At 36.7% G+C, this 27983-nt stretch overlaps 1 protein-coding gene across 9 annotated transcripts; it reads right to left on the bottom strand.

Annotated features, from left to right (window-relative positions):
* Positions 1-11: 11 nt before the first annotated feature.
* Positions 12-27983, bottom strand: LOC131552130 (uncharacterized). 9 transcript variants are annotated; one of them, XM_058795679.1, is made up of 13 exons: positions 26868-27980; positions 20985-21118; positions 18281-18427; positions 15089-15175; positions 14839-14968; positions 13827-13954; positions 10632-10733; positions 1580-1666; positions 1276-1376; positions 1129-1189; positions 495-637; positions 291-408; positions 12-147 (listed from the first exon to the last, which is right to left on the bottom strand). In XM_058795679.1, the coding sequence occupies exons 1-13, from the start codon at positions 27544-27546 to the stop codon at positions 106-108; spliced, it is 1959 nt and encodes a 652-aa protein (XP_058651662.1). In that variant the 5' UTR covers positions 27547-27980; the 3' UTR covers positions 12-105. The 9 variants fall into 9 exon arrangements, 8 of the variants coding, with proteins under 8 accessions (XP_058651662.1, XP_058651663.1, XP_058651661.1 ...); XM_058795680.1 differs by having other exon boundaries at positions 553-637; positions 26868-27978; XM_058795678.1 differs by having other exon boundaries at positions 291-637; positions 26868-27983.

Raw genomic sequence — 27983 nt, 5'->3', positions numbered from 1 at the left:
TGATAAAAAAATGCATTTGTGGGTTAAGCAGGAAGTTTCTAACTTCCCTTCTCTTCATCAAATATCAGCGTCTTTGGCTTGTTTTAAAATGACAGAACAACACCTCTATGTATAATTCGTCCACATCTTTACGGCACAGTTTTCCACCTGAAACAAAATAAAACCGCAGTTAACTCTTTTATTATAGAAGTCTAAATTTTGAAATATCATTGTTGTTGTATTATTGTGTAGTTGATGTTTCTTTGTATTTTATCATAGAAACAATATGGTTTATAAAACACATACAGTACCTTAACAGCATGACTAGTATAGATGTCAGCTACACAAAGAGGCACATCTGTATATGATAAATGCATATCTCCAGCAGAACTATATGGGGATTCAGTGTTTTTCCCAACTGGATGGAGACTACATGCATGAATGAAAAATGATAACGTTTTAAAGCGAAATGATTGACATGTTCCTCATCACTTTCATTCACAGTAATTCCTAACCTTGGTGAGAAATGTGTATTTGGACTCTCAGTGAAGGATTCTGGGCTTTCAGATGTACCCTTATCACTCAGGTGTGTAAAGTCAGGCTCTGTGGCACATCTGGACATCTGAGTTTGGATGTTGTGAGGACATTCATGCTCCATCTCCTCAAAATAAATGAGTTGATGTTGAATAATAAATAATCTATAAAAGCACATTAGGTACAGAGTAGGTGGCCCCAAAATGATTTGTCATAATTTATACTTCTAAAGGCATACTTTTTGAAGAGAACAAAAGTGTGAATGGGATTTAAACTTTGGTGGGAGACCATTAGTGAGCAGCTTGGGTCTAAACTCCTCAAAAGGTAATGTTTGTTAGAATACATGGAATATAATCTTACGGACTACTTTTACTTTTTATTATAATTAAATGTTTCTTTTCTGTTTATTCTCACATTTGACAGGATTAATCATCGTATATTGCTAGATGGAAAACTAAAACTAGGACATTCTGTCTTAAATCTCCATTGAGATTCATAAGGGGTCTGAACAACAAGAGAGTAAGTAAATGTCATTTAGGGTAAACTACTCCTACAAAAAATAAGTTCACTAAAGTAAGTTTTTAGAGTTCAAGAAGCTTGTTGTATATTACTAACCAATTCTTTAATGCTGAAACCATCTGTAAATTGCAGACTGAGTCCATTTTTTGCCATAATTCTGCACAAGAAAAAAAAAAAAAGGCTAAAATGCATATATATTTTTATGCATTTAAATAAGATGCCAGACATTGTCACATTTCTCACCTCTGGGTGTCAGCCATATGAGAGAGCGAAAGGTTGTGCATTAATCTCATTTTGTGTTTAATGTCAATGGTCTTTGACCTGATCGGTGGCTCATGGCTTCTCTGTTATAATGAAAACAGAGAAAAAACAACAGTGCTGAAAATACAAAACCAAACCCTTCTTTCAAGCAAAAGCATGAACACATAATCCAAACATGTGCACCAAAATGGTAGCACTTACTAATGTTCCTGGAGAGCTTTGGATAAAGGTGTCTGCTAAATTAATTCTATTAATGTGAATGTAGGATGATACAAATGTCCTGTACCATAAGAAGCATCTTGGAGCTGACTTCTTCCAGGAAGGTGGACTGCAGACTAGAAAATTTAGGCACTTTGATCTCCCGAGTGAAAACCTATAAAGACAAAATGTACTGCATGGGTTGTTTGGTCTAAAGGCTGGTTTATGTGTTTTATTAGTATTACTATTATTACTAAATAATAGTTTCCAGATAATATTTTACACTTTTTTATTTTCACAGTATATCACAGTGTCATTCTTTATGAAAATGTATATTAGAGCTGCTTTCATATTTTAGGAAGGGGATAAGCATATTTGGTACACCATTCTGATATTTAACACCCATGTTTCACAATCCAATGAGGATAAAAATGCTGTCCTCTTTTTCCCCTTACGGAAAGTCTTGTTCCCTTTGTCATTACATTAAATTATGCAGCATAAATAGGGCGTGAACAGTGTTTTGTGTATTCCTTTAGCGGTGATTATTTGTCACTTCCATGGCTTATATCATGACAGCGGGATGTATCAGTCAGAAGACAGAGGTGACAGCACAAGTGTCATCTCTCACAGTTGCTGTGTTACTCTGTGCACCTCACAATCTTTCAGGCCACACAGCGTGTCATCTCACACCCTGAGGTGACAGGATGTGAGTGAGGGAGCCATCTGACACAGTTGAACTATTGACATACTGTAGGTGCTTATTGGCACACGTCACTGTATGAATGATGTTAGGTGGACCTCACGTCTACAGCTTCTATACAACAGCAACGACTGCAGTGGTAAAGCTCTGTTTGTATGCAAGCACATTGTAATGTGAGGGGGGAACAGGAGTAACTTTGTGTAAAAACCCTGTAGAATGAAATGAAAGTGACATTAGATCACACCAAACTGTTTACACGAGAAGCCATGACTGATTTCACATGCCTGAATTCAGTCCAAAATTGGCTATTCCACATATGGCAAAAAAAAAAAAAAAAAAAAATATATATATATATATATATTAGTGCTGTCAAATGATTCATTGTGATTAATCGCATCCAAAATAAAAGTTTTTGTTTACATAATATACGAGTGTGTACTGTGTTTTATGTGTATTATGTATATATAAATACAAACACATGCATGTATATATTTAAGAAAAATATATTATGTATATATATATTTATATATTAAATATATTTATATAGAATATAAAATATAATAATACAAATATATAAATGTATATACATGTAAATATTTTCAAAATATATACTGAATGTGTGCATTTATATATACATAATAAATACAGTAAAACACAGTACACATACATATATTATGTAAACAAAACTTTTACTTTGGATGTGATTAATCGCGATTAATCGTTTGACAGCACTAATATATATATATATATATATATATATGTGTGTGTGTGTGTGTGTGATGCTGAACATTTAGCTTTGGAATCACAGGAATAAATTACATTTTAAAATATATTCAAATAGAAAGCAGTTATTTTAAATATTAAAATATTTCACAATATTACTGCTTTTGCTGTATTTTGGATCAAATATATGCAAGCTTGGTGAACAGAAGAGAATTCTTTAAAAAAAACATTAAAAATCTTACTGTTCAAAAACATTATTTTTTTTTTTTTTAATTCTCTTCTGTTCACCAAGCCTGCATTTATTTGATCCAAAATATCTGCACTGTATGTATATATATATATATATATATATATATATATATATATATAGGTGCATCTCAATAAATTAGAATGTCGTGGAAAAGTTTTTTGAAATTTATTTCAGTAATTCAACTCAAATTGTGAAACTCGTGTATTAAATAAATTCAATGCACACAGACTGAAGTAGTTTAAGTCTTTGGTTCTTTTAATTGAACCAAAGACTTAAAAAAGTGATTTTGGCTCACATTTAACAAAAACCCACCAATTCACTATCTCAACAAATTAGAATACTTCATAAGACCAATAAGCAAAACATTTTTAGTGAATTGTTGGCCTTCTGGAAAGTATGTTCATTTACTGTATATGTACTCAATACTTGGTAGGGGCTCCTTAGGCTTTAATTACTGCCTCAATTCGGCGTAGCATGGAGGTGATCAGTTTGTGGCACTGCTGCGGTGGTATGGAAGCCCAGGTGTCTTTGACAGTGGCCTTCAGCTCATCTGCATTTTTTGGTCTCTTGTTTCTCATTTTCCTCTTGACAAAAACCCATAGATTCTCTATGGGGTTCAGGTCTGGTGAGTTTGCTGGCCAGTTAAGCACACCAACACCATGATCATTTAACCAACTTTTTGTGCTTTTGGCAGTGTGGGCAGATGAAGAGCATGAAGTGCTCCAAAATTTCTTGGTAAATGGGTGCAGTGACTTTGGTTTTCAAAAAACACAATGGACCAACACCAGCAGATGACATTGCACCCCAAATCATCACAGACTGTGGAAACTTAACACTGGACCTCAAGCAACTTGGGCTATGAGCTTCTCCACCCTTCCTCCAGACCCTAGGACCTTGGTTTCCAAATGAAATACAAAACTTGCTCTCATCTGAAAAGAGGACTTTGGACCACTGGGCAACACTCCAGTTCTTCTTCTCCTTAGCCCAGGTAAGACGCCTCTGACGTTGTCTGTGGTTCAGGAGTGGCTTAACAAGAGGAATACGACAACTGTAGCCAAATTTCTTGACACGTCTGTGTGTGGTGGCTCTTGATGCCTTGACCCCAGCCTCAGTCCATTCCTTGTGAAGTTCACCCAAATTCTTGAATCGATTTTGCTTGACAATCCTGATAAGGCTGCGGTTCTCTCGGTTGGTTGTGCATCTTTTTCTTCCACACTTTTTCCTTCCACTAAACTTTCTGTTAACATGCTTGGATACAGCACTCTGTGGACAGCCAGCTTCTTTGGCAATGAATGTTTGTGACTTACCCTCCTTGTGAAGGGTGTCAATGATTGTCTTCTGGACAACTGTCAGATCAGCAGTATTCCCCATGATTGTGTAGCCTAGTGAACCAAACTGAGAGACCATTTTGAAGGCTCAGGAAACCTTTGCAGGTGTTTTGAGTTGATTAGCTGATTGTCATGTCACCATATTCTAATTTGTTGAGATAGTGAATTGGTGGGTTTTTGTTAAATGTGAGCCAAAATCATCACAATTAAAAGAACCAAAGACTTAAACTACTTCAGTCTGTGTGCAATGAATTTATTTAATGCACGAGTTTCACAATTTGAGTTGAATTACTGAAATAAATGAACTTGTCCACGACATTCTAATTTATTGAGATGCACCTGTATATATATATATATATATATATAGATAGATAGATAGATAGATAGATAGATATTCAGTGCCTTGCAAAAGTATTCATTCCCCTTTTTTTTCTTTTTTTTTTTAAGTTTGTTACTGCACTTCAAGTGAAGTTAGCCTGTGGCAAATTCAATTGCATGGACTTGATTTGGAAAGGTCTAATAAAAGGTCTATTAGACAGCTGATAATGCACATCAGAACAAAAACCAAGCCCTGAGGTCAAAATAACTGCCTGTAAAGCTCAGAAACAGGGTTGCATCAAGCCACACATCTGGGGAAGAGTTCAGAAAAAAATCTGCTTCTTTGAAGGGTCACAGAATCATGTAGTCTCTGTCACCCTTAATGGAAGAAGTTTGAAACAACCAGGACTCTTCCTAGAGCTGGCCTCCTGGCCAAACTGAGCAATTAATGGGGAATAGCCTTGTCTAGACTGGTGACTAAGAAGCTGATGGTCACTCTAGTTGAGCTCCATGATCATATGTGGAGATGGGAGAAACCTACGGAAGGACAAACATCACTGCAACACTCCACCGATCTGGGCTTTATGGTGGTGTGGCCAAACTCAATCCTTTCCTCAGTGAAGATGCATGAAAACACAATTGGAATTAGCAAAAAAACACCTAAAGGACCCTCAGATTGTGAGAAACAAGATTCTCTGGTCTGATGAACCTCAATTCTAAGCATCATGTTTGAAGGAACCCAGGCACGGCTCATCACCTGCAGAGTACCATCCCAAAAGTAAAGTGTGCTGGTAGCAGCCTCATGCCGTGGTTTTTCAGCGGCATGGACTGAGGGACTCATCGGAGTTGAAGAAAAGCTAAATGCACCAAAATATAGAGATAGCCTTAAGAGACAACTCTGTGAATGTCCTTGAGTGGCCCAGCCAGAGCATGGGATTGAACCCAATCAAATATTTCTGGAGAAACCTGAAAATGTGCATCTGCCCCTATCCAACCTGACAGAGCTTGAGAGGTGAAGAGGTGAGGAGAAGAATAGCAGATAATTGCCAAATGCTGATGAGTAAAGCTTGTCGCATCAAACAAAAAGACTTGAGACTGTAAAGGTGCATCAGCTAAATATTTAGTTAAAGCTGCAGTCCGGAACTTTTGGCGCTCTAGCGGCTAATAAACAGAACTGCGTGCGTCTTGCGGAAGAACATTGTAGCCGGAGCTACTTCTCTCTGTTTATGTCTGACGAATCACGCAGGTACTGGACTACTCCGCAGCAGTACCTACCTAAACCAGTCTAAAATAGTCAGAATATAAACACTTAAAGGTGTACAGTAGTGATTCAGGACAAGCCAAAAACACGGTTTGGAAAATGGATTCATGGTGTACTCGCTTATTATATAAATTTAGTACATTTTGAACACAAAAAAGTTACAGACTGCAGCTTTAAAGGTATGAATACTTATGCAATGTACTTATACAGTGGGGCAAAAAAGTATTTAGTCAGCCACCAATTGTGCAAGTTCTCCCACTTAAAAAGATGAGAGAGGCCTGTAATTTTCATCATAGGTATACCTCAACTATGAGAGATAAAATGAGAAAAAAAAATCCAGAAAATCACATTGTAGGATTTTTAAAGAATTAATTGGTAAATTCCTCGGTAAAATAAGTATTTGGTCACCTACAAACAAGCAAGATTTCTGGCTCTCACAGACCTGTAACTACTTCTTTAAGAGGCTCCTCTGTCCTCCACTCGTTACCTGTATTAATGGCATCTGTTTTTAACTCATTATCAGTATAAAAGACACCTGTCCACAACCTCAAACAGTCCAACTCTAAACTCCCCCATGGCCAAGACCAAAGAGCTGTCAAAGGACACCAGAAACAAAATTGTAGACCTGCACCAGGCTGGGAAGACTGAATCTGCAATAGGTAAGCAGCTTGGTGTGAAGAAATCAACTGTGGGAGCAATTAGAAAATGGAAGACATACAAGACCACTGATAATCTCCCTCGATCTGGGGCTCCACGCAAGATCTCACCCCATGGGGTCAAAATGATCACAAGAACTGTTAGCAAAAATACCAGAACCACACGGAGGGACCTAGTGAATGACCTGCAGAGAGGCTACCATCAGTAACACACTGCGCCGCCAGGGACTCAAATCCTGCAGTGCCAGACGTGTCCCCCTGCTTAAGCCAGTACATGTCCGGGCCCGTCTGAAGTTTGCTACGTGGCTGGGTCTTTCAGCATGAAAGGAGTGGCTTCGTAAGAAGCATTTCAAGGTCCTGGAGTGGCCTAGCCAGTCTCCAGATCTCAACCCCATCGAAAATCTTTGGAGGGAGTTGAAAGTCCGTGTTGCCCAGCGACAGCCCCAAAACATTACTGCTCTAGAGGAGATCTGCATGGAGGAATGGGCCAAAATACCAGCAACAGTGTGTGAAGACTTACAGAAAACATTTGACCTCTGTCATTGCCAACAAAGGGTATATAACAAAGTATTGAGATTAAATTTTGTTATTGACCAAATACTTATTTTCCACCATAATTTGCAAATACATTCTTTAAAAATCCTACAATGTGATTTTCTGGATTTTTTTTTTCTCATTTTGTCTCTCATAGTTGAGGTATACCTCAAATTTTTACAGGCCTCTCTCATCTTTTTAAGTGGGAGAACTTGCACAATTGGTGGCTGACTAAATACTTTTTTGCCCCACTGTATGAGTTTTTTTTTTATTTTTAATAAACTTACAAAGTTGTGAAAATTCTGCTTTTGCTTTGTCAATATGGTGTATGGAGTGTAGATTGATGTGGAAAAAAAGTAATTTTTTAACATAAGGCAGCAGCATAAAACGTAAAAAAAAATGAAGGGTATTTCTTTCGCAAGGCACTGTGTGTATATATATGTATATATGTATATATAATACAACATTTTAAATATTTATATACATAAGGTGTGTTCTGGGTGCTTATTTACCCATGTGAATAATTTTTATACAAATACTGATCAGATAAAATGTTTTGCTTAAAAAATGAAATACTTATTCTCTAATGCAATAAAGTATTCAGCTCAAAGGCTAATATGTGTAAAACAGAGACATTTTCTCATGAAAATGTAAACGAGAGATGTTTAGATATCTTGTATCTATATTCTCACACACAATGTTTGTCCATGTGATAGATATCTAGTACCTTTCTCCCAGGTGGATCTGACTGTGTTTTCTTGTGTGTTGCAGCTGTAAGTAATACCCCTGACTGCTGGTTCTTCCCAACTCTGTCTACCCGATGTTTGCCATCACCCTCCCTCCTCCAGACCAATGCTCTATTTGCACACGTCCACAATGACAGGGAGGTGTGAGAAAAACGTGTCTTTATACAGGTTCCACTCTCATCCCAGCTTCACTGCTCCTTCTCTTCATCCTCTTCTCTCACCTCCATGCGGTCTGGACTCTGGCAACAACTGACGTCTTGCAGTCAACTACTTTAACACCAGTTTTCATATAGCAGGCAGTCAAAAATCCATAATATCTCCTAGATTTTCAGTAAAAATGTTTGACTCCAACAATTCCCATAGTTTTCAGTTAAGCAACATTAACCGCTTGGCACACCTTCAGCCTGTATGGCTTTTTTCCAAATATCCCAAAGAGTTCTACTGAGGCAATGTTCACTTGAGTTGAGAGATATCTTCAATATCTAAGTATTAAATAAGTCTTCCACAAACCTTTGAGGCTTTAGTTTTTCACCTTTAGACTTTTTGTGATGGATTACTTTCTAGACTTCACAGACCAACACTACAACATATACAGGTCCTTTACTGGTTCTTCTTATCAAAAACATTTTGCATTGTATATGTAATGGAGGCCAGGTGGTACGAGGTAGCTGTGCAGGTAAACCTCACTCCCCTGGCCTCAAGAGGTGCACAAGTGACTGTCACTTGAAGGCTGTGGTCATTAGCGCCGTTGTTAGTGTGTCCAACTGGTTATAATCGGTTTGTTCCCTGAGCAGAACCGTTACAGTGGTGCCATGACCCGGGTGAGAGGTTTAGTGGCATGAGTGTACTGGAGGTCAGCTGGTATGAGATGTTGTGCAGGTAACTCTCACTCTCCTGGCTTTAATAGGTGCACTAGTGCCCAACACTAAAAAAGCTGTGGTCTTTAGTGCTGTTGTTAGTCTGCCCAACTCCCATGCTGGCAGTCGTCAATTAGATCCCCAAGCAGAATCGTTTACAATGGTGGATGAGAGGTTTAGTGGCATGAGTGTATTGGAGGCCAGCTGGTACGAGATGTTGTGCAGGTAAACCTCAGCTCCCCGGATTCAAGAGGTGCGCTAGCAACTGATGCGATAGAGACTGCTTCTTTAGTGCATCTGACTCCCATGCTGTCTGTCATTGGTTCAAGCACCACTCGCACCAGACCAAGCGGAATGGATTATATTATGAATTAGTAAAATGGTCAGTGCTGGTAGTAACTGATTACATGTGATCTAGATTAATTAAGATTCCAAAAATAAGTACTCATAATTAGATTATATTACACTTTAAAATGCTCATAATCAGATTACAGTTACTTTTTTATGGATTACATGATTAAAAATTATTCACACAATGGCAGTAAATTATTCATAATTTATTGATTCTCCCTAATTCTTTTTTTTTTCTCTTTTAAATTTTTTTTTTGGCAATGTGATGCTGGGATTTTCAAACTTTTTTCTTAAAGTCCCCCTGAGATTTAAAGGTAATATTTCAATAATTTATCAACACATTTGCACGTTCTCTGATGTCGGTTAATGGTCATACATACATACATACATATATATATATATATATATATATATACACATATACATATATATATATATATATATATATATATATATAAAACAATAATCCAATTTAAATCTATAAAAAAGTTCAAAAGTAATCTAGACGCAATCCAAAAGTAGTCAGGATACACTATCTAAAATGAGTAATCTTGATTCCATTACTAAATATAATTTTCAACGTAATATGTCATCAGGGTTTCACTTTATTTTGATGGTCCCTTTAACACATTCTATTGACTATAAGTAATGTTGCACCTACATTTCTACTGACTCTCATTAGAGTGTTAGTAGTGTATTAGTTGACTGGTAGGGTTAGGGTTAGATTAAGTTGACACGTTCTTGCAAAGTTACTTATAGTCAGTAGAATATCTGTTGGGAGACCAACACAATAAGGAGTTAGTAGATATGAAGCAGACAGTCTACTAATACTCTTATGAGAGTTTGTTGACATGTAGTTGCAACATTACTTAGTGTCAACAGAATGTTCAAAAGGGACCATCAAAATAAAGTGTTACCGAAATCAGTAACAGACTACAATTTGTAAGTAACCTATCCAGCACTGGAAATGGTTATATAATTTATATAAATCTTCATATTTCTTGATGTTGAAAATAGATTAATTCAGAATGTAAACAGAAAGTAGACTGTTCACAACTACACTGAGCAGTGTACCTGCATAAGTTAAAGTATTTAGAACAAACCATATAATCAGTACATTGTGTAATAAATCAGTGCTGTCGAGCAAACACTGTAAAGATTTTTTTTTTAAAAGCCTTTTAGTTCTAACTGAAATCTTTTTTTTTTTTTTTTGAAAAGGAAAACTATTATATCTAGAATTCTTTTTATGAACATTAATTCTCATTTTAGCAGTTCACTTGTCTATATGAGTGTAGATGAAAGTGAGGATTATGTATGTTTGTGTGTGAGAGAGTGCATGAGCACATGACTGCTGCAGATGTGTTTGTCTCACTGTGTTGCTTACTGGGATCAGAGACGCTGTGGTTTGACACTTACCTCAGGAAACATGAGCTCAGTTTCGTCTTGTCCCCAACTCTGTTTGCACTGCTGCTGAAAAGCGTTCACCCCTCCTCCACCCACTCTTACTGAGATTGGCATCTGTGAAGAAAGTAGACATGCAAACAGACAACAATTTATATCACTACAAAACCATTTGAGATCTATTTTTCAGTAAATTACATTGATTAGCTTGAGTTGAACACACTGTTCGACTACAATGCTCAAGTTTGTAAACTTTCCTTATGTCGTTCCAAACCTGTGCAATTTTCTTCTTTTCAAAACACAAAAGAAGGTTTTGAAGAATGTTTTACCAGTCAGTCAACCCCTTTTCAAAATATCTTTTTTTTTATGTTCTACAGAAGAAAGAAAGTCATACAGTTATGGAATGACATGAAGGTGAGTAAATGAACTGTCATTTTGGGGTGAACTAATCTTTTAAAGCTGCAGTCCGTAACTTTTTTTGGTTAAAAATTATCCGAAATCAATATTTGAGCAAGTACATAACCAGTGTTCAAAACTATCGCCTTACTTTAGCCCCATTCACAATGCTTAGCTTATAATAATGTTTTCTAATTTGAGTGGTACGGGTAGGTTTTCGTGGGAAATTCGAGCATGGCACTGCGTCATTACTTCACGTCCGTAAACATAAAGAAGTGGTCCCGGCTACTAGGCTATCGCATGTGAGGATCCTGCAGGTGGTGGATTGTTTATAGCTTTTCTCACAGTAGCTAGAATAATTAAATGTATCATTTTGATGGCGGATTGCAATCCAGAAAGGATTATGTGTTTATGAAACACATGTGAATGACATGAAATCATATTCCAGTTTTTAAATGTGCTTCTGATTACAGATAGCCTGGGATTACACAAGATTTGTTTTTTAAAGAAAACCAGTTCGAAGGGAGCATAATTTGCTTTTTTTTAAAAAAAGAATTTCTTAATATGAAATTCGAATGGCATGACAATTAAATTAGACTGTACAGAAATTGAAATCTACACGTTAATAAACACTATACTCATAGTCACGCATTGCTAATATTGTTAACATTAATAATTTGAGAATAAAGTATTACAATAATAATAATTTGCACAGTTTGATGTGATATGAGCTAACCGATCGTTAGATTAAATCACCATTGGTAGCACGATTTATTGTAATGCTTTTTTCCTCAGTTGGTCAGAACAAACGTGGCAGACTTGTTACTTACTTGTTCAGATGACAATATACGGTGAAAGACGTAGGCTAGAATCTGTGATTGCGAAGTACAGTAAACATCCACACCGGTGTGCGGTGACTGACTGCCACACATTCACCTCAAAACATTAGATTCATCCACGCTGAGCAAGCAACTGCAATTCCAGGTTTTCAAACAGAGATGGCGACAAAGATGCAAAACTTATGGACTGCAGCTTTAAGTTTACATTATTTAAAATGGACACAATAAACACAGTGCCTGGTTGACAAGATTGTTGTTTTCTACATCTCTCATATTGAGATGGATCTCCACCTTTTTCCCACTTTGCAACATGGCCAAGACTGAGCGATACGGTGTGAGCAACCAATGGAGTGAGTGTAGGATTGCTAATATATTCCTAATGATGTGCTACTTCTCAAGAAGAGCCTCAGACACAGCCCAGCTCACACCCGATAACACTGCACACCCGGGTGAGGACACACTTTGTCTGCTGGGTGCAAACTGGCCCTCCAGAGCGCTGTAGTGCAGGACAGCGTTTCCTCACAGCACTGTGTAGCAGCTAACAGACATGTAACAAGCCTGTAAACCGGCCGAGAGAATGAGAGTAAAATTAAGATTATGTTGATGAGTGGTTTTAGCTATGCATGGGTAGAGCCCAGTAACATTGGATTTAAAATAAATGTTCTGGGGAAAAGAAAAGAAAAAAATGGGTGTGAAAGTGGACATAGATGTTGGAACAGTTTGTTCCGTATATTTCGCCTTTCAACTCAGTGATGATGGAGCGATGTTCCTCGGACATATTTGACTGTCCATCCTGAAAATAAAAAGGTGTGAAATTCAACATGGCAGATAGATATTGTGACTCAGCATCTCTCATAGAAACCAAACAATCTGAGGTAAATATAAAAAGAAATAGACTCGGATGTGTAATTTATAGAGCTCAAATATCTTTTTTTCTGGGCTCAGCTGTAATTATTGTGGCTGAAGTTTGACAGAACTAAGTTACCAGCCAGCCACAGAGAACTATAAGTAACAGTGAACCAGGAGGAAATCCTATTGCTCAGAGGTTGCACTTTCATGGCTCAGGAGATGCTACAAAGTTCTCAGTTAAAATGCCTTAGGAGAGATAAAAATTGGAACAAATGAGACAATTGTTGGTGATAAAGTCAATGTGGATTAGTACAGTTCAGATAATTTAGTCTTTAAAAAATTCTCAATAACTGACATGCGACTTTGGTCTACAGATCTATCTATCTGTCTGTCTATCTATCTATCTATCTATCTATCTATCTATCTATCTATCTATCTATCTATCTATCTATCTATCTATCTATCTATCTATCTATCTATATCTTTCTGTCTGTCTGTTTAGATAGATAGATAGATAGATAGATAGATAGATAGATAGATAGATAGATAGACAGACAGACAGACAGACAGACAGACATACTTTTTCTTTATTCTGGGAAAGGTTGTTTAAGGTCCAGAGAGCTCTTTTCCAAACAGTGTAACTCATTCCCTGACCTCTGGCATGATGTGACATCCCAGGCCAAATTGGTCAGTCTCTTTTGTGTGTGAAATGAATTAGACATTCTCCCCTGGGTGATGTTTGTGCTGACTGAAGGAGATCCTCCTCTACTACTGAGCGGGAGGGGGGTCCTGTTTGGCCATCTCACTGCTACGTGAACAATCAATTCTCTTTTCCCATAAAGTTGAGGTTAAACTGGCTTCCAGCAGAAGGTGTGTTTGTGGAAGGCCAGCAGGGCAAACAGCATGGGGAGAAAGGATAGTTGCATGCCTTTTCAACCCTGGCAGCATTTTAAATAATCTAAATAGAAGTTATTTTTTTGCTTTTCATTGACTGAAATGAACTGAAATGTTTTTTGTAAGAATAAGTAAGACATGCAAAGCAAAGAAAGAAGGGGTAAAGGCAACTGAATTTTGCATTCAGCTGAAGTGTTGTGGTCAGTGACTGATTGAATGAGCATAAACTTACATGTTTGTGTTGTGCTGTGGAGTCACTAGGTGTGATCTGAAGTTTCGGGAGAGACCCAGACTTCTGTTTCAGCAGATCCTCAAGAGTCACATCTGAGCTGGAATTACTGCTGTGTTCTGCCAGCATGACTAACAATGACAAAAAATGAGAATGCAAAATTTCCCAGATTTAAACTTATCGCAAAGTTTGATTAATTTCCGTGAATCAGTACAAAGAGTCAATTTCAATGAATTGATCCACAACTCATTCAACATTGTGTTTAGTTATCTCTCTCTCTCTTTCTCAAAAAAAAAACAAACAAACAAAAAAAAACTTCAAATATATAGTAAAAATATATGTAGCTAAATATTTCTGTTTATTGCTATTTGTTGTTACATTCGCACATATACTGTATATATGGAAATTATTAACATTCCTCTTCCTGTTCATTTAATGCCTTGATTATTTTTAAAATTAGATGTGTAGTATATATATATATTAGTGTTGTCAAACGAGTAATCGCCATTAATCACATCCAAAATAAAGGTTTTTGTTTACATAATATGTGTACTGCGTATATTTATTATGTATATAAATACACATACATGCATGTATATGTTTAAGAAAAATATGTAAAATTTATATATTAAATATATTCATGTAAATACATGTAAATATTTTCAAAATATATGCTGTATGTGTGTGTATTTATATATACATAATAAATATACACAATACACACACACATATATATTATGTAAACAAAAACTTTTATTTTGGATGCGATTAATTGTGATTAATTGTTTGACAGCACTAATATATTTGGTTAAAATGATGGCACAAAAATATTTTTGTTATATGGCCCAAGTTATTACTGTGGCACCTTGTCTATTAACAACAACAACAAAAAATCTAATAACATGGCACACTTACTTTTTCATTTTTGATATCTCCAAGCAAATAGGTTTTACCTTCTGTGAATTGATAAAGGATTTAGTGTGGAAACAGCACTGTTCATAGCATCAGCTCTCACCCACTGCTTGTAGTTGCTTCTCAAGTTGATATGTGCTTCTGTGTTGTTCTGTCCAGACCCTGAACACCTCCTGTTCCCTGCGGCTCTGAAGACACCCGAGTTGTTTTAGCTGTTTCTGCAGTTCCAGAACCTCATGACAGCCAGATTAGAAATGATTAATCACATGCATTTTAATCACTTAAAGTCTAATAACTTAAAGTCCTAGTAAATATCTACGGAGAGAGAAAGCAGGGTATAATGCTGGTCTCACCAGATAGTAGCGTGTTTTAGGCAGACACCTCAGGTATGCATCATCGTGTGTGAGAGTTGATCTGGCCCTCTGAAGGCTGACAAGCTTCTGTGACAGAAAGAGTAAACTGAGGATGCAAACAGGATCTCTAACTGTTGATCGCAGACTCTTATATTTTGGCAAATCAATGCACAGCTTGAAACATTAAGGAACAGTTGAGATCTTGAAACAATTGAGATCTCATTTGAGGTTTCGTAACCATTTGAGGTCTCTTAAGGGCCGCTATCTTTTAGTAGGGCTGGGAACCCCCAGCATACAAAACCAATGAGAAGTAAACATGCAACCACAGGAAGCCATTAACTGCAACAGGGACCAATTAGGCCCCAGCAGGTGTCCATGGCTCAGCCTGCTTTGGTCCCGGCTCAAAATCATGAAGTCTGGACAAAGTTTTTGGCTGGGCCGAGGAAACAACAGGGCAGTTTCATTTGCTCAGCAATTTGTACCAAAGGTTTCCTACTGGCAGCCCATAAAGTCTTTATAGCTCTCCCTTTGTCCTCCCCTCCAGTGCTGGTCATTAGAGGACACAATTACAGCTCGCTGAAGAAGTCTTGCTTTTATAGGAGGAGATTGATAAGCCAGTGACCCCTCCCCCACATCCTTACCCCCCAGTCTCTAACTCTTATTGTCCTCAACCCAGACAGCCAAAATCAAAGTCAATCACAAGTCCACACCAACTGCTTCCCCCATATTACAACGACAGGCTTCCTCAATCATCCGGACTTCAGTAACACTTCAAAGTGTCTCCGGGAGACACACATCTACTGTCCTGCAATGAGTTACACTACAGCGCAATTGACATTACATGGACATCTACATTCATTTTTGCTCAAGAGATGTTTGCCATTCACCTTTCATGATGTTTTGTACACATTGTAGCCTATATTCACTTCAGCAGGGCCAGAGTAATTTTTTTGGTTGGAGGTTTTGCCTAAAATTCATTTTAGGAGGAATAAAAATACACAAAGAGACCACTTTTGACAAATAAGAGTACAGAGTATACACCTATAGAATTTATGTAGACATTATAGGCCAGAAGATTTTTTTTTTTTTTTCGAGAATTAGATGATAATTTTTTGAGGGTAAATGATCTCTGTCTTTTGCAGACTTTTTGGCATCTTGGCAAATTTGAACACAGTCTGAGACATTGTTGAGATTTCTTCTTAAACTCTCTGTGGTGCAAATGTCTCAATTTGATCTCAATTTACTCTCAGCGCTGTCTTGGAGAAACAACTGAGACATTAAAGATGTTTCACAGGTGATTTTTCTTTCCTATGGGAATTTAGCAAGGTTAGGACAACACATTTTTCAGGGTTATGCGCTAAGACCAGCCATGTTGAGGATGTTTATACTTCTATACTTGTCGAAGCTGTTGCTGGTGAGGTTTCAGTGGGGCACTGTCATGAATATTTCAGCACGGAGACTTCCTCTAATGCTCTGATAGAGGAAATGGTCAACTTTATTTGAAATGCTAATGGCTACCCCACTGATGTGGATGATGTGTTTGTTACTACAGTAGGTGGTGTATGGATATGTGTATGTAGTACGTGTTGGGTGCGTGTGCTTTGACCCAAATGTCCAGGAGCTCATCTTGGATGTTAAAGGAAGTTTGAGGCTTACTCGTGAGTTTGGTGTACAATATTAATTGATTGATTCAGTTTTAAGTATATATATATATATATATATATATATATATATATATATATATATATATATATATATGAAGAAGCTTGTTTGTTCCTTTCAGAGAGAGAAAAAGTAAATTCTAAATGACCTACTTCACAAATTATTCTAAATCAAAACAATAATATTGGTTCTGTCCTCCAATATTGGATATTGACCAACAGAAAACAATGTAACACTTTCTCTAAAAGTTTTCTCAGCACTGTCTTCTACTGGCGAGATTCGGTAACCACTATGCTCTCTCTCTCTCTCTCTCTCTCTTCAATGAACATACATTAGTAACAATTAGTCATTGATTCCAGGAGGGTGTACACTCTTAAGGGACTGCACCTTTAGAGTTCAATAAAGAACTTTACAATCCAAATATGAACTTCTAACTATCAAAAGTGTGCTATTAATATACTTATTTTAAACTATAAAATAGGAAAGTATACTTTTAGTCTACTTTTTATGTACTTCTCAGAAATGGGCTTTATGTACTTCTCAGAAATATACTTAAATGTAATTGACTTATACTTAGAAAAAGTCTAAATATATTTGAGCTGTACTTGTGCTCCGAGAATCTGTGTTTTCATTATTATATGGTAGGGGGCGTTAGTACACATCTTCTGTACAGAATTTCCAAAAACAAGTGAAGAAGAAACCAAAACAACAGATGCTTCCACCTGTTAAAACATCATCTAAACTGTGTAACGTTATGCAATAAAATGTTGACCAATGAAGAGGTATAATGACTGTCAAGCTTTGGGGTGTTGATCGACTCCATCTACGTTTTGATTATCATTCTGAATCCAATTCATAGTCTTTTTTCAGCTTTTTGTTCAAAATGTTGTTTATTTCTTTATTTTTTATTTATGAAACTTACCCACAAGCAGATACCGTTATTTAAAATGCCGACCAATACTTCAAGTTTACTTACTAAAATAAACTTGAAGTATACTACTTTTTGGTAAGGGTGGTTATTTGGTAGTTATTTTTAGAACCTTTGTTGTTGCAAAAGGTTCATTTTAAAATCTAGCATATAGTTAAGGCAAATCTAGCATACACCTTTTTCTAAGATGTACTGTAATGAATAGACTGAGTAGGCATACAGTTAGAACACCTTTTGCTCGTTACATTAGTAAATCACTAATTCACATATTCAGTATTAATGAATGCACTTTTATTCAGTTAGTCTACTAATTGTGATATAAGGTGCAGTTGTGACCTCCATCAGTTTAACCCAAATGTTTAGGCCTTGATTTTTCTGTGAGTACAGTTGATACAATGTGTTTCATCTGTACCCCGTGACCACCCCACATATCTCTAAATTGCACAATAGCCTTGAAGGGAACCTTGTTGTTGTCTATTTTTAGAGCACAAATTAAAGATCACAACAATCAAAGTCCAGTTTTATGTTCATGAATGAACAAGCTATTCAGTGTTAAATTGAAAAGGTGAAGTGAAATACTTACTCTTAGAAATATAGCATACCTGTTCTCTATGTTCTTCTCTAGGTCTGGAATCATGGAGCTTCATCTCTTGTCTTTGTCTTTGAACTTTTTCCCTCAGTAATGTAGCATGCTTATATGACAGCACGTCTTTCAAGCGCTGTAGTCTGTAGTATGTCTCTAGATGGCGCTAGAATGTAAGAAAAAGAGAACGAAAACATGAGAACATAGGAGAGCAAAAGAGAAAAACAATAATTTGTTCATTTGTGAAAGTGTAGTAAACTCTTTTATTCATACAGAATATTTATATATTCCCCCAAAGAGCTATATAAATGCCTCATTCATTCATTTAGTTGTATTGTTTAAATAATGTTATTATAAGGCTGATTAAATGAGCTAATTTTTAATTATAAAATATTATAAACAATGTTAGTATAAAAAGCTACAACACCTAAAAAAAGATGGTTCTTTAAAGGTTCTTTACATGTAGTAACAGTTATATTTAGAACCATAGCGTCCTGAAGAACCCTTGTATGCTGAAATGGTTCTTTGTGTTAGAGTTTAGGGTTCTTTATTCGCACCCTTTAGTTTTTAAAATCTGTAACTGTCAAAGCACCTCATTACTGATTTTCTGGAGTTCACGGACTGTCACAGACTGTCAACACACTCTCAACAGGTAAATGATTTCATTCTTAAATTTAAATGCATTCTTAAGTTTAAAATTTTAACTGGTTTCCAAACAAACATGTTCTTTTCTCTTTTTAGTTCTTTGGTCACATGTAAGTGTGAGCAGCTATTTTAAGCTGAGGATACTTCTCTCTTCTTCTCCACTAAGTAGGTAACAGAGATAATGAATTTATAATCCATACTGTTAGAATTTTTTTTAATTATTACTTGGTTTTATAAAGCTATCCCATGACTTTATATCACTTTTTTTCTTTTAAGATTGTGAAGGGCTCACATGCTGTCCATTTTGTGCAACTTTTGGCCTTCGTGAACATAATTAGTTTTACATAAACAAATGGACACATTGTAATTCTAAACTCAGTTGTGTATTTCAGATGCATCACATCCCACAACCTCATCATCTGCAGATAAACTGTCACTCAGTCACACCATAATGATAGGCTCAAAGGCATATGAAGATATTTCACTGGAACTTGGTCTTCATCACATCAATTTTTTTTGTTTTTATTTTGTTTTACTTCTTTGTGTATTTATTCATGTTCATTGTCAATTGTCATTTTTAATGTATTCAGCTAATGACTGTTGTTAAGAGCACTGACATTTTTGTAACATTGTAACTGTTTTTTTACCAATGTCTTTTTGTCTCTTTTTAGTTTAATAGAATATGTAAGTGTGACCAGTCCTGTTCAGTTAAAGATACTTATCTCCTCTTCACCACCAAGTAAGAAAGATAGAATTTATTTGAGATGATGATTATTATTACTATTATTATTACTTGGGTTTATGCATAAACATACCCAGTCACAGCTATCCCATGACTTTATATCACTTTTTCCTTTTAACATACAACTTTTGACCTTCATAAACAATTGTTTTAAACAAATGGAAGGAGACACATTGTATCTGTAAACTCAATTGTGCATTTCAGATGCTGTCACATCCTACAACCTCGTCATCTGCAGACAGAAACTGCCACTCAATCGCACCAAAATATGCATAATGATGGACTTTCAGGCAACATAGAGGATTATGAAAATACAGTATTTCACTGGAACTTGGTCTTCATTACATGTATTACCAGTATTTATTTATGTTCAGTGTCAATTGTCATTTATTAATGCATTCTGCTAATAACTGTTGTTATAGCACTGCCATTTTTGTTACAATTTTGCATGTCATTAAAAATAAATAAATAAATTGACATGCTATTGTTGTGTTTTATTGTGTAAAAACCCTAATAGGGGCTACAAGATAATATAAGACCAGGAAGATAGAGGGGTAAAAAACTATATCAATAAATCATATATACAAATAATATTAATAATACTATTAAAGATATAAATATACGAATGTACTAATATTAATGAAAATAAACTATAAATAAAAAGACCATTAAGGTCCTATATAGCATTTTCAAAGCATGGTTCTTTATGGAACCCTATAAAAAGGGTTCTATTTAGCACCAAAAAGGGTTCTGCTATTGTTACAAGCTGAAAAACCCTTTTCTGGTACTTTTAGAACCATTTTTCTTAAGAGTGTACCTATTTAAAATTTTTAATTATATGTAAATTTACTGTAAAATATTTTGCAGTAAAATGCCTACAGTAATGCTTAAATATTCTAACTGTATTTTGGGGGTGAATTTCTGGCAACCACAGCTGCCCTTTTTTTTAATGAGTTTGAGTAATTAAACTGTACAATATTTAATTATTTTAAATATTAACGCACTATAAAGTGAAAAACCAAACAAAAACAACAACAAAAAAATATAGATATCACACTGTTTGTGGTCCTTTTGGGGTTTGGGGTGTCTATGGTAATCAGTCTTGTCTTTCACTGACAGTGTTTGCACCTGGGCCTTTGTTCTGGCATGCAGCTATAGTCCATCAAGGAATCCTGATCACGAATTGGGATTATTATGTGCTGCAATGCAATGCCTATTTAAACAGACTACCTTCAATTTAGGTAGAAAGCAATATGACATTATGGTTTCTCTACAGTTCATATGAAGCACATTCTGATAAGAGATTGTTTGATCAGGAAAGGAATATTGATAGTACCTGATCTAGAAGAGCTTTTCGTTTTCTCTCAAGCACTTGATCAGAATCCACAGCATGAGCAGAAGTCATCGCCATCGGCCCTGTTTTGCTAGGGCTTTGTTGTCTCCTCTGCCTCTGACATTCAGATGGACCGGCTGCCTTTTGGAGAGAAAATCACACTTGGATGACAAGACTCAACAGCAGCTGTGCTCTTGTCTTCTCTCGTCACAGAGATCACAACACAGCAGTGAGTAATTGCATGGGTTTTCCTGAATTGGCAAGTAATCATTCTCTAATGCCAAAGGAACTGAGCTTGTACGATTACTAAAAGAGTGTAAATTAGAGTAATAACATCCACAAGATGCTGATGATTTTAACATGGGTAAAGGACATGGGTCATTCCTACTCTTCAGTACATTTTCATGTCTCTGTCATAATATTTTGGATAAAATATCTCACTCTAGAAAAAACAACTGGCTTGTTGCTTTTGAAAATGGCAGAGCTATTAATATGATACAATATGTTAATGTCCAATCAATACTTTATTTATTATGGTACCTGAAAAAAACCAAACAAGTAATCCAAGTAATAATATATGCATATTGAAGCTTTAATATAGAATGTGTGTATAGTAATTTTTACAGCATGTGTGACTCAATCCAAATTTAGAAGTGGAACTGTTTAATAATGTCACTTAAGTACACAGACAGCCAGTAGATTTTTGTCATTCTCTGTTCAGTTTCCCAGAAACCCATTTCATAAGGCTGTTATTTGTCAGCACCTCAATATGCGACTGTCCAGGAAAGATAATTCCCTCCTGCTGGCACTTCTTATGCAATACTGGCCTCTTATAATGCTGGGAACTTATTATTATACAACTCTTCCTGTGCACCACTGAATAAGGAATGCACAAAAAAAAAAAAAAAAAAAAAAAATAGAAAAAAAGGTGCAGCACTGGTTAAGGTTTGACATGAACTGCATAGCTTACATCGTTTCAAAGGCTTAAGAACATGTGCAACTGGTGTCCTGTAGATATAGAATAATGTTTAACAGATTGTATTTAAGAACATTTCCCACCAATTCGTATTACAGTTATGTATGGGAACAGATGCTAATGAAAATATGTTCTTTTTTCCTTCTTGGAAAAGCACCATCAAATGTCTACACTAATCATGTATTGAATAAGCCAATAAGAATGACAGCATGAGACATATATGTGTTTAATAAGTAACACACATAGGAGAGCTAACTGTCCTTTTTCTTGTACAGGCACTTCATCAGTTCATGGTGTGTCCATCTCTGGAAAAGGCCACGCTGGCTAGCAAACACTGCTATATTTTACAGGCTTGGGCTGTTCAGGAAGTGGATGCTTTGTTGTGGACATACACACAAAGCATTAGAGGAGGGTGGCATTAATCAGGTTGTTTCCACAGCAATAAGTGAAGGTGAAGGGGCACATAGTTAACTTGTCTGTTAAATAAGGAAGTGTCATTGAAGGATGACTGGAAGTGGTGCTTTGTCAGCCAGCATGAATCAAGGCTGGACAGTTTCACACCACAGCTGAGCAACAGGATTGCAAATATCGATTTTGATTCCCATAAATGATTCTGCTTCCTTGATTCCATTAACATACTTTTGAGAAAGAAATACAAGCAACTTAAGCAATTCAAGCAGCATAACAGACTGTTTTGTAGAGCGGATGACACCGGAAGCCTCGCATATTTAAGTTAATAATAGCTGTGCACAGCCACTCTTAAAAATAATGTGGGTAACACTTATTTCTATGTTAGAGCTGTCAAGATGGCTTTCAAAGACCAGGTGCTATATGCAGTGGAAGGTGTTGAAGCCACAACCTCAAACCGAAAAGAGCATGGCATCACATTTCATTAGGTTCACAAAACATTATTTATTTTAACAATCTCTAAAGCAGTTACCACTTTGAATTATTTGGCAATAAACAGCATTCTGACCAATTTATAATTCTTTATCTGATATGAATAACAATCCTTACGTCTAATGTCAAACTTTTGTAATGTTATTTTCAAGGAGACAAAGATGGATAGTTTTGGATATCCACCTTTTCATATTTCTTTCTGGAACTGGACTTCACTACATACTGAATGTTCTTGGCTCATTATGAACCAAATCATATGTCATTGTTTGTGTCTGTTTTTTTTTTTACTTTTATGTTGACATTTTTGGTCTGTTAGTTTCCTGTTTTAGTTTCGTGGTCAAATTTGAAGATTCTTTATAGATTAGTTCTTTCATTGTCTCATTGTACTTTTTAGGTCTTGGTTGTGTTCCCTGGCATTTAGTTGGTGTTCTCAGCTCCAGTTCTTGTTTGTTTAGTATGTTTGCTGTGTTTCTTGTATTTCCAGTGACATGTTTTGCTTTATATTTATTACAACATTTTGTTTGCATTTGGGTCCAATCCCGCTTGTACCTGCGTGCACTCTTGTACAATTAAAAGAGCCATTTGCACACTTACTGAATGTTTAGAACTATATAAATTCAGTATTGTGTTGCAGAGCTACAAAATATAGTGCAGGAAAAACTGTTGGAATATTTTAGTGCATATTTTAGGATATGATCCATAAACATTGGGGGAAGAATGTAATTAGTAATGGAACCAAAACCTGTGAAAATAATTTATTTGTTGTTTAACATGTGTCTCTTTTCCAGTCCCCATACCTAAATTACAGCCCCGCTGTCAGATACTGAGAAATATGTTGGATAGGGTCAAACATGAGCCCATGCACACTCCTAGATTCCCTTTCCCCCATAATAACAACTTGTAAGCTCCCCCTGAGCAAGTAAATTGGGACAGAATATAAAAAAGAGCTCTGTAGTATGGGTACAAAGAATCTAACAGAGTGTGGTAATGAATGTGCAAAGGTTTGTGGTAACAATAAGGGCCTTTGACTAATGAAAAGGACTTGTGAAGCTGACCTGGGGACTGTGTTGCTAGTTGTAACCAGGGTGACCAATACTAAAGTTTTCGTTTGTACTTTGCCTTTTCTACTATTTTCCATGGATGAGGATGAGGACACAAAAGAATAGGATTTTATAAGGTTCAGAGATGTTGTAAGATGATCACTTTGAAGCCATGCAATATACCCCATAGAGGGAAATGACATAAATACAGAAATGTGTGGCTTGATTGTGTCTAAGGAACGATACATGAACTCAAAGTGCACAACAGTTATGCAACATTACCGTATTTTATTTTTTTAAAGATTTAGTGTTTTCCCCAAGATATTCAAGGTATTAATCAATTTTTTATTTTTTTTCCAATCTCTACACACTTCCATTTATATATATATATATCCCTGGTTCATTTATGATTTGTTTGAAACTTCGCCTTAGGAGTGTTTTATTCTGTTAATTATAATGCATGCTGTTAGTCACACATACCTTTCCTGGACATTGTGCTGATTTGTAAGAGTCCAGGATAGGTGGCAGTGAACTGACATGATAAATATCTTCAGTTTTCATTGTCATAATCAGGCCAGTGAAGCTATGAAGATGTAAAAAAGGTAGTTACAAGGGAATTAACTTTTTGTTTGTTTGTCTGACATTTGAGTTGAAAAACATATAGATCTATCAGAGAAATACATATTTGATTTGTTTTAGCTTTGATTAAGTTTTCACCATAATAAGCACCTTTTTACTTTTGACTTAAATATGGTAGGATAATTAAATACTGTAGCTCTCAACTGATATGAAGTCAAAATGCATATAATATAAAGAAACAGTAATTTTGGATAGAGCCAACTACCTAAATTCATCATTTAGAAGTTTTTTTGTTATTACGCATGAAAATACACAAGTCAGCATTGTTATTCCCATAAACAATTAAAATAATTAATCCAGTAAAAAATAGACTTACCAGTTATTGGAGCTTTCGATATTAGGTACTAAACCAAACTAGTGTTTTTATACATTTCTAAGCGTCTTTGAATTTGAAGAAGCACCCCACAAGCAAACAGCTCTTCTAACAGCTAACTACACACAGTGTGTTAATTGCTGCACATGCATGTTATAACCGACGCAATTTCCTAAACCTCAAGAATTAGAAATTTTCTAAATGACTTTAAGTATTTTTTTTGTTGTTAAACTCGTCTCCGCAGTTACAGCTACTCCACAGAAAGAGCTCAGAGCGAAGTGTGATGAGTTTCAGGCCTGATCTGTGTTTAAGGGGTCGTTGCCATGGCGCGAGCTTCACAAACTCAGTCCTTTTATAGACCATTCATTTCACATTGTTCATTGTATGCGCGTTGAAAGTGTTTCCTACTTATATTAATATTTGTAAGACATCTCTCCATTAAAGGTTTGTAAAGACTAGCAACAGAAAATGGAAGGACGCGCGATCTGCTGTTCACACAACAAAATGTTTGCTAGCTTTTTATCTGTTTCTGTTTTATTTTCATATTCATCTTATGTTTTGAAGATGTAAATAATTTAGCTACACCTAGAATTGTAGAATGTTAGAATGTCTAGAATTGGAATGTTAATAAAATCAATGCAACACCTATAGGCCTAGAGAAGATTCTGTAACGCATACCCATAACCAATAAATCATATAGGCCATTTTGGTTGTTCACAGATGATCTTTCAATAATAATAATAATAATAATAAAAACATGCCTTTTCGATTTTTATTATCAGAACCCTTAAAAATGACTTGGAACAACACACAGCATATAAACACACCTCCACATTGCAAAATAAATACTGTACACGGCTGGTTCGTCGATCAAACAGTCACCGAGTCTATATTACACACAAACTTTTAACAAGTCTCAGATATTAAGTGTCTATTCTAAGGCTTTCAGACAGTGTCGCCTTGATGGCTATTGTTTTCTGGCACAAAGGAAGGACCATGGCCTCTGGATGCATTTCACCGGTCGACATTCGCATCCTCTTCTCCGTTAATTATCCACAGATTGAAAAAAACATCTGTCATTCAGCCCATCAAAGTGAAAACAATAGCAATGTGCAAAAACACTACTGCTTCTCAGTCAATGCGTAAAGGTAACCTGCAAAAATTCTCTGCGTGATCAGTAATACCTCTCAATGCAGAAAAAAACATTCCAGTCAGTCCATTAAGAAAGCTGAGTGTGTGTACGCAAAGGACGCGTTCTTGCGTTGAATCTGACATGTTTAATTATCGTTGCTTTATGTGCGCTGCGTCATATGGAGGTTTTTGGCCCGTGCGTCGCGTCTTGCGCCATCAGGTTTGAATGGCGCGTCAAGGTGAAAACATTCCATTTTTAGAACACCTCTGCGTTCAGTTCCATTCCAATAACTTAACATATAACGCCTTCTTTCATTAAATCTTCTCTAATTTGGTCTAACTGTTTGTCTATGTAAACATTGCGACGCATTTCAGTTTTTTTTTTTTCCCCAGCGCCTTGTGCGTACATGTGCCAAGATTTTAAGTCGCACAGTCAAGTTAAAAACAGTCCACTGTTGAGCTTTTCAGGCGTTTGCGAACACAAGAACGCGTCCTGTGTGCGAGAGCCACATATACATACAGGACGCGTTCTTTCTTGTCGTTTGCGCTGTTTTTATCTAATTGTTGCTCTATCTACACATGAACCAAACGCACATGAGCCTCGCGTGTCCATTTGAAAATAGTTCGACTTTACAAAGGCGTCTCTATATTATATACACTGCGCTCCGTCCAACGCAAGAACGCGTTTAATGTTTAAACAACATTATTTCTAAAAGCTTTTGTGTTTGACACATAACTCGTGAACTGAAGTCTTCACAGTGGACCTTTCGTTGTGGAACGAAGTAGGCCTAGTTCGGGTTATCAGCTTTTAAGATGAGGCAGAGATGACAGTTTATCCACTTTCCCAAAAGCAGCAGCACTTTCCACACCTTTGAGCCACTCCTTACATTTTCTCATGACAGTCTCGTCCACGTCTCCATCCTCCTCCTCGTACTCCACATCATCATATTTGTACTGATCGTTGAGGAGGGAGATCTTCACAATGGTGCTAATGTCGTTGGAACCGTCCAATTTGGCAACAGGTCCGGAGCTCTTATTACTGGAGCTGCCCTGAGCTCTCTTGGATGGGAAAACCCGCCGGTGTCTCAAGTCCGCGGAAGCGCAGCACTTCTGTTGCTTGGCCATCATCTGCTTTTCCAGATTGCGCTTTTGGATGACCAAGATGGCTTCGGGGGTCAGGCTGAGGGAGAAGTGGATCTCTTGCTCGCCTTCTTCTTTTGCTAGAGAGGTCCTGGAGGCGTATTTATGGCTGGACTCTCCGGAACTGGACCGCGGGACGCTTTCGCATGAGGTAGCCAAGGGTTTGGGGACGCTCAACCACGAATGTTTGCTGTCCGTCTCGGGATCTGGAGGGACTCTGGTCGGCTTGCTTCGTGCCAGCTGCTTTAGATTGGCCGATGGCCACGATGTGGATAGTTTATCTTTCTCCGATTCCTTGTCGTCTCCTGTCCTTTGACTGAACGTGGCTTGAGGAGGCGCGACATTGTCCCTGCTCTTCTTTTTCCTGAACAGCTCCTTTCTAGGCGATGATATCCGTGAGTGCAGGTTTATCGGTGGAAAAGGCATTTTGAACGCTATCGGTGCGCGAAATAATGAAGAAATCTGTGCGTGAATGATGGGAGAAATACGTCCATTCGCCTCGGTCCACCGGATCTTTGGGTATTAGACGCAGTAGTCCATCGCGCTCCGCATTTCTGCTAGACTGACAAGGGGCGGGGCATCTGCGGGCTTTATCTGGTGTCGTTCAGAAGGGGCGTGGTCACAGCATAAAGATTAAAAACAACAAAGCCATGCTCACACAAGTGCCTCTATGAATGTATCCTATAAAGGAAGTTCATTGCATTACACACACGAACCACTTGTGTAGTTCATCATTAACCACGAATGTCATGAATGTTTTTAAACTGTAGCTATATCTATTGCTTTATTTAAACCAAACAAAAGATTTGATTAAAATATTGTGCTTCTAAATAAATGCTAGTCTGTTTAATATTGTTTTTCTA

The sequence above is a fragment of the Onychostoma macrolepis genome, chromosome 13 (genome assembly GCF_012432095.1).
Source record: "Onychostoma macrolepis isolate SWU-2019 chromosome 13, ASM1243209v1, whole genome shotgun sequence".
Lineage (NCBI taxonomy): Eukaryota > Metazoa > Chordata > Actinopteri > Cypriniformes > Cyprinidae > Onychostoma > Onychostoma macrolepis.
Note: the sequence above shows the minus strand (reverse complement) of the source record. Positions and strands in the feature narration are given on the sequence as shown.